This window comes from Papilio polytes, unplaced genomic scaffold (genome assembly GCF_000836215.1).
Source record: "Papilio polytes unplaced genomic scaffold, Ppol_1.0 DF823823.1, whole genome shotgun sequence".
NCBI classification, from domain to species: domain Eukaryota; kingdom Metazoa; phylum Arthropoda; class Insecta; order Lepidoptera; family Papilionidae; genus Papilio; species Papilio polytes.
In genome coordinates this window covers 1,346,349-1,353,784 of record NW_013525381.1, presented here as the reverse complement: position 1 = coordinate 1,353,784, position 7,436 = coordinate 1,346,349, and the positions used below count along the sequence as shown (strand labels likewise).

Below are 7,436 nucleotides of genomic sequence, written 5' to 3'. Positions count from 1 at the left end.
TGTGGTCAAAAATTATGTATTTTCCCATAATTTGTTTTGTGGGGCTCCTAAACATTTATCGTCTAGCGATACAAAGGGATACGAGATTTTGACCATACTGTGCCACTTTCAATAATAAAAATAACAACCATATGTTATAGAATTTTGGTTTACATTAACAGTATTTATTATGTTGCTCTTAAATCGCTAGTATGTTCGAGCTCTAACTTGATAACCGGTCCATCTCTTAAGTATTTAAGAAAAAGTAATTTAAAAATAGATAAGCAAAAATATAAAAATGCAGCTGCCACGAGTTAATGAACCCTTACATGTTACTATAATTTATTACAAAGATAGGCCTTTACTGAAAAAAACCTTGTGAATCATTCTATTACTTTATCTTACTAATATTATAAATGCGAAAGTTTAGATGGATGGATGTTTGTAAGCGTTTGTAGCCTAAACGGCTGAACGGAACTCCATGAAATTTGGCACAGGTTTAGAGCATAGCCTGGAAGAACACACAGGCTACTTTTTATCCCGGGATAAGTTACGGTTCCCGTGGGATTCATTAATTTAGTTTTTTAATGTTTACTCGATCATTCTGCAACGGTTCAACATATCTTATTGAAATTTGGCACAGATGTAAAACAAAGTCTGGAGTATACATGGGATAAGCTTCATCCCCGAGGTGTCCGGTTCCCGAGGGATACGTAGCTTTTTGTTATTTATATAGTTCATATGTTTTCAAATACCACGCGGACGAAGTCGCGGGCAACAGCTAGTTATTCATATTATTTCTCACTTCTATTGGCCAACACATAAACATAGATTAAGAAAGGATAGTCGTTATAAACATATGAAACAATATTTAGAATTTAAACAAATATGTTCAAGAATCTTGTTACAGACTTATTATAATTTAAGTTGATTTTTTTCTTCATCGACCGGTTTCTTGAACGAGCTATTTTAATTCATAGCCGAGCCAGTCATATAACAAAACTGTTCGCTGTCGCACCTAAATTCAGTTATTTAACAAAAATCAACGCGATGTTTCGGCCGATTTTACTTGTGCTACTTCTGTCTACGCTTCACTCGTGCCACGGGGACTTATCAATTCTAACATCAATTCCTGGCAAAATAATTGACACGGCTACACAGATATTTGGTCTACAGAACTACGGCCAAAACTCACGAGCGGTCGCTCCGGTAACGACTAATGCTGCGGTTGAAGACAGCAAAATGCTCGCAGCATTGAAAAATCTACCGAAAGGAGGTCAAAATACTGCACAGAAAGTTGCAGATGTACAGGGTGACAATAATTACAACCAAAATGTTAACCTACAAGATAATATGGGTGACTTTAATGTTAAGAGCTTTGGCCGCTCCACAAACAACAATTACGGTACATTTAGTCAAAATCTTGGCGTCTAGTGAATGTATTTAAAATGTTTTTAAAATATGTATTTTATCGTGTTACTATTTTTTATGGCGAAATACTATCACTTCAACTACAGACTAGTTTGATTAAATACTTGCATGCCTATAAAACTAATTATAAAACATAATACAGTCATAATCATTAAAACATTTGTGCTTTTTTTTTTTCTTTAAATCCTTATGTTTGGTTTAATACAATATTGGAGGACCATTATTTTTCTAAAAAAATAAAAACAGATTAGTCTGTTTGGGGAAATATGTAATGATTTGCATTTTAATTAATTTAAAGGTCAGTCTTTATTAAAAATGTAATATATTATGCTCTGTTAAAAAATAAAATATTATTTTATTGGTAAAGTTCATTCAGGGAACTAGTTTTTATAATGACTTTAAAGGATTGATTGAGATTTTTTTTTTCTCAAATGATGTTTCATTAATAGTCATTTTGACTCTGGGCAATTGTAATAAAATTATAATTGCTTTGTTGCTTAATTGGTAATAGATTTATGAATATCATTAGTTAGATGGCGGCCACATAAAATTATTTGTTGGCAGGCAAATAGCAATATTGTGTTGGTTTTTCATGAGAGGTCCTCAAATTCTTTGGTTAAAAATATGAGCTTTTAACTCAACTCTCTATCCAATAAATATTTTTTATTTACTAGTTTTCGCCCACTTGCGATTAAACAAAACAAAAGTAAGAATAAATTTGAATTTAATTTGGTAAATTATTAAATAACAATAATTTTTAAACTTATGGATAGATAAATATTAAAATTACGGAAGAAGACCATATCTGGAATGATTTTGACAGGACTGGATGGGAAGTTAGCCTATGCACTCGAGAATATTATTTTATTATCTTTTTTTTTATTCATTGCTGACAAAGTTTGTGTGCAACCACTACTACTAAAAGTATAAAAAAACAAACAACTTACTGTTCAAGGCATCCTGGACTGACAAAGTGGTAGATGTATCTGTAGCTACAGAATAACCTGTCCTTTCACTCATGGTGGATGCCATTTCTGAAGCAGTATCCGTAACATCATCCTCTGAAATAATTAACAACCATACAGTTATCCACATCAGGATAAAACTTAGGTAGTTCTATTTTAGTCCCTTTCTCTTTACCACCCTTTTCCTATACGAGGATGGGAAGAGGAAGTGGATTTAGTGGTGGAGGAGATGCATAGAAAGGGGAAATATACTCATTATGTGCATTTTCTCCTCCGTCGGACAATGGTAGGTAACACATCTGCAATTGCGGATGTCTATGGGCAGCGGTTACTGCACCATTTTGGAGGATTCAGGTGGCCGCTTGCTCATTTGCCACCTTATGTTATAAAAAAATAAATATAAAATATAGAGCTCAGAAGTTTACATAAAGCCAACAACCTCCACTTTAAACTACCCTTTATATAATTTGAATATACAGTAAAATATAGATATTTCTGGGCATTTAATCCCGAATAGTGCCTCTGATATTGAAACCAAATGTTTATGCATGAATACAGATATGCTTATGATGTTTTTACAACATTACATAACATCATCCCAAAGGATATATAACTGTAATACTAAGCAAAGTATACTCAAAGAAATTACCAAATGGCCTTCCTAATAGTTCTGCTGTGGCTTTTCTTTGTTCTTTAATACGCTTAGATACTAGTGCAGCATTCTCTAAACATTTTTGTGCTCTCTCCACTTTATTCTGTCGCTCGGATGATGTTGAATGCTACAAGAAAAAAAAATAGTTTGACTTTAGAATTGTCTATGAAATATACATGTTACATCTTTAACAGTGTTACTAAAGTAATTATTTGAGATAACATACATTGACAATCTGACATATTGACCTACTAATTCATAGTTGTTATAAGAGACCTGAAGGCATTATAGAGGTCATGAGAAAGATAAATTATTAAAATTTCAAGTTATTTTCTCACTTAGCAGCATTTCGAAATTCAAGGGCTTACTAGGTAAACTTATTGAGTCTGATTCTAAATAAAAAAGGTATATTGTTTACATACATTTAAATAAGTTATAATGACAGTCATCAACTCGAAGGTGACGAAATGCATAGGACGTTCGACAAGTGTCAAATATCTAGCAAATATAATGTATATCTGTACAAAGAGCCTTATTTACCTTAACATTTCTAACGCTGCTCACAACGCTGGACACATCGCTGGTTACTGCTAAATTGGTATCAATGGATTCCACTTGATCCTTTTCAGGATGATTATCGACGTTTTTATTATCAGACATGTTTTTTCATTCGCTGCGCACATTAAAACGTTGCTTATTTTATTTACTGATTATTATAAATAATAGGATAACGATTACACGGAACACTAAGTTATGAAAATCAAAAGGTCGTAAATAGTAAACAAAATATTTTGCCACCACGGGATTCACTTTTTACCTGCCATTGCCATTTTTTTGATCCACGTCAACGTCACCACAGATTGCTTACGAGAAACACAGATTATATTTTTTTGGTGACATTCCAATAAAACTGAGATGCCACTGTAAAGTTAATTTAAAGTAAACAAAAAAACACAGCGAGTTTGTAAAAGATTTGATTACTTCCAATAAGTTAAATTTTATGCATAAAAAACAGAATTTATTTACGTTTTGTGAACTTTTATTTTATATGGAAATATGACAAGTAATAAGTAATCAAGTTTTCTTAATTTGAAAAAAAAAACAGAAGTTATTAACTTAAAACAACTTTTTTTCATTAATAGGATTATAATTTCACAGATAAAGTAAAAAAATTAAGTATGCGTTGACAGATTTCGAGATTTTGACAGACAGAATTGGCATGAACTGTAATAAGATTTATTTAGATTAATTTCAGAAATCGTAAAATTTGGATTCTATGTTGTTTACTATTAAATAGTTAAATGGCATCGTCTCGTATCCAGGTAAGTTACTAAGCAAAGCCCCTGTGAAAATAAATTACATCATCACAATGTTGATTCTTATTGTTACGACCTTATCTTGATGTGTTGATTTATTTTTAAGGCAACTGTGCGCCAGCTTTCCAATACATTTAAGAAGAAAAGTAGATTTGACATTGGTATTGCATCGGAATTACCACCAGCATATAAAAAGTTTTGGCGTGAATGGAAAGTGCTAAAGCCTGCAGCAGTGCACTTCATCCCTCAAGAGAGTAAATGGAAACGTGACGAGATAACTGGTGAAACTCTACCCGTGCAGAATGTTCCTTTACCCCTCAAACATCCAGTTGAGTTGCACGAGGGCATATGGGGAGGAGAAGCTGTGATCAAAGGTAAGTAATTGTTCCTGGATTAGGTTATCTTCTGTTGAGTTATTCGGGATAATAATTTTGCCACAATTCTGGTATATTATTAAAAAAAAAACATACATTAAGTCTATCCTGCATATATTTTTCTTTGTAAAATTTAAAACATAACCTATATTATTTGGATTTGTATTGATATAAAATTCAGGACAGCTGCATATTTCTTTCCTACATTTTTAATGTTGGATTTTAAACATCTTTATAAAAATCTTTTAGGTTTTCAAAAGCGCAGTGAGCAAAGGCGTAGAGTGCCTCACTATTGGGTGCCAGTGCTAAAGAGAACTGTTGTCCGCTCTGAAGTATTGAACACTCATCTTTCTGTGACTGTTACTGACAGAACTATTAATTTAATTAATGATCATTATGGATTTGATCATTATTTGCTCAAGACTCCAGCTTGTGATCTTGTGTCGATGCTCGCACTGAAGCTTAAGAAGCAAATTCTGATAGAGTTAATGAATGGATGCCCGAGACATGCCAACAATCCACAGAAGCAAAAGGAAATATATGAAGAATATAAGACCTATTTGTCTTCAGTAAGATACTTTCCATATTTAACATCTAACATTTAACTGCTTGTTTTGCGATTATTACAAATTTGAAGTTCATTTTATTCAAAAAACATATGAAATTAAACTTTATGTATACCAATATTATAGAAAGAAAATAATTGTATTTTTATAAATAAACTGAAAAACTACCGCCACCACTGCGTTACCAGGATATATTTATATTTTTTTTTTAAATTCCCCTTATGTGAAGTTGCGAGCAATAGCTAGTCATGAATATTTTTGTATAGAATAACCTATTTTAAAACTATTTTGCAGTATACACCCGAAGAGATAGAGTGGTATGGACTAACCTGGTATGAAGCACTATCTAAAGTAGCCAAACAAAAAGAAGCCCAAAATAAACCCGTTCCTTTAAAAAATATATACCGTAAGAAGTTAGTTGAGAAATTAAAAGCTTCTGAAACTGAGAATAAAAATGATGCCACGGAAGAAATTTCGTAAGTTATATTAAAATTGAATTTTATACTATTTTAATTTGTTTTTTAGGAATGCCAGCAAAGATGTTCCCTTGGTATGAAGTTATTAAGGTGGTAAAACCATGCAAAATCTTATGTTGGGTCTAAAACATGTATGTGTGATAAAATTATTTATTACAGTATTTTTGTTATTCTATCTTAATGTTCGCACTTCATTTGGCAGGTTTTACCATCATTAGTAGATAATTTACTTAACACTTATCATCATTAAGTACATAATATCACTATATTATTTCACCATCATTTACTAACCATTATTGAGTTCATAAATCAATAAATCCATATATATTTAAAAGAAATTTGTTTATTTTCAGGACAACTACATCATGGCTGTCAAAAATGAATCCTTTTGGTAAAAAAGATGAAGCATAGAATTTTTTGTAGCTATTTGTGTTGTTAGCTGTTTCAAATAATATTGTGTTATAGAAAAATGTAATAAAAATATAGATAGTGGAGTCCAATGGTGTTTTTATTTTTATTAACACTTAAGGATTTTTCTTAATAAAGACAAATAGAAACACCAACTTCGATTTTTTTTAACCTAGTGGCAAATAAGTTGATTTTGGGTAAAAAGACATACAAATGTTGAAATGAAACAACTAATACATTTAATTATACATTTTGCATTAAACATATATTAATGATTTGATACATATCATAAATCTTGTCAGGGAAAAAAACATTTTAATAGAACAATGCTAAAAAAAATCAAATAAAAACATGGGACCCACCTGCAAGCACTACCTTTCGGATAAAAAAAGAATTATCAAAATCGGTCTACAAGCGGCGGAGTTATGCCGTAACACACATAAAAAAAACATACAGATGAATTGAGTACCTCCTTCTTTTGGGAAGTCGGTCAAAAATTATTAAAAATAAAACACTACACAGCCAATGGCATGTAATAAATATGCAGAATTAATTGATATTCTGTTTACTTTGCCTGTTAATTAACTTGCTTGTGCATAAAGCTAACTTATTCAGTATTCAAGTATATAACAATTTCAGTAATACTCAACCATATAATACTTTTTATGGCTTCCCACCTACTCTATGTATAAGAAAAAATTTTTTTAATAAACAATTTCAAAATATGTATAAAACTATTTTATAGATTGCCTAAGTGGCAATGCAACAGATCATAAAATTATGAAAAATCAAATACAATAACATGACAGTTACATTACTGCTGAGAATTACTTTTTATAATTCTTTATGATTAGTAATAACAATAATAAACATTAGTAAAATTAATGTTAGTTGAAATGTCATTTTTTACTTATCAAATACCTTTTGTTGATTAAAATCATGGTATCAATCGTGTTTAACATGAGACAGTGTGATCGAGACAGGTGTCTCTCTCTTTCGTTAAAAACCAAATTAGGATCGCAGACGTCCGCCATCTTGATTGCAGAATAATGCAAGACTTTCAGCTACTAGAAAATTCCATGAGCATGACATTATATTACAATCTGTATTTTTCTATGATAATGGACGAGATGGTAAAAAGTTTATAAGTATATGGATAGTGAAAATCCAGGTATAAACACCTTATATTACATGAAAAAAACAGGTCTAATTTGTATTCGCAGTTTTTTTTTAATAAAATTATTGTGAGGTACTGGGTACCCTGTCTTC

General features: G+C 31.2%; 2 protein-coding genes across 3 annotated transcripts in view; one reads left to right on the top strand and one right to left on the bottom strand.

Moving 5' to 3' along the window:
• The window catches only part of LOC106103382 (protein lava lamp-like), a 16,242-nt gene extending 12,371 nt beyond the window's left edge, over positions 1–3,871 (bottom strand). Inside the window, exons 1-3 of the mRNA XM_013283127.1 lie at positions 3,568–3,871; positions 3,025–3,154; positions 2,358–2,471 (exon numbers count right to left, since the gene is read on the bottom strand). Of these exons, the coding sequence (XP_013138581.1) occupies positions 2,358–2,471; positions 3,025–3,154; positions 3,568–3,687 (364 nt within the window). The 5' untranslated portion in view covers positions 3,688–3,871. The remainder of the gene's footprint in view (positions 1–2,357; positions 2,472–3,024; positions 3,155–3,567) is intronic.
• Positions 3,872–4,208: 337 nt separating this feature from the next.
• On the top strand, positions 4,209–6,292 carry LOC106103346 (39S ribosomal protein L28, mitochondrial). Of its 2 annotated transcripts, XR_001225619.1 has the most exons (6): positions 4,209–4,349; positions 4,450–4,717; positions 4,967–5,286; positions 5,578–5,696; positions 5,809–5,890; positions 6,113–6,259. XR_001225619.1 is itself a non-coding variant. In XM_013283085.1 (5 exons), the coding sequence occupies exons 1-5, from the start codon at positions 4,329–4,331 to the stop codon at positions 6,168–6,170; spliced, it is 849 nt and encodes a 282-aa protein (XP_013138539.1). In that variant the 5' UTR covers positions 4,209–4,328; the 3' UTR covers positions 6,171–6,292. The 2 variants fall into 2 exon arrangements, 1 of the variants encoding a protein (XP_013138539.1); XM_013283085.1 differs by lacking the exon at positions 5,809–5,890 and having other exon boundaries at positions 5,578–5,759; positions 6,113–6,292.
• Positions 6,293–7,436: the final 1,144 nt, after the last annotated feature.

Coding starts and splice junctions, on each gene's coding strand:
- LOC106103346 (XM_013283085.1), top strand. CDS start 4,329: ATGGCATCGTCTCGTATCCAG. Junction 4,350..4,449: donor TGGCATCGTCTCGTATCCAG/GTAAGTTACTAA, acceptor TTTATTTTTAAG/GCAACTGTGCGCCAGCTTTC. Junction 4,718..4,966: donor AGGAGAAGCTGTGATCAAAG/GTAAGTAATTGT, acceptor AAAATCTTTTAG/GTTTTCAAAAGCGCAGTGAG.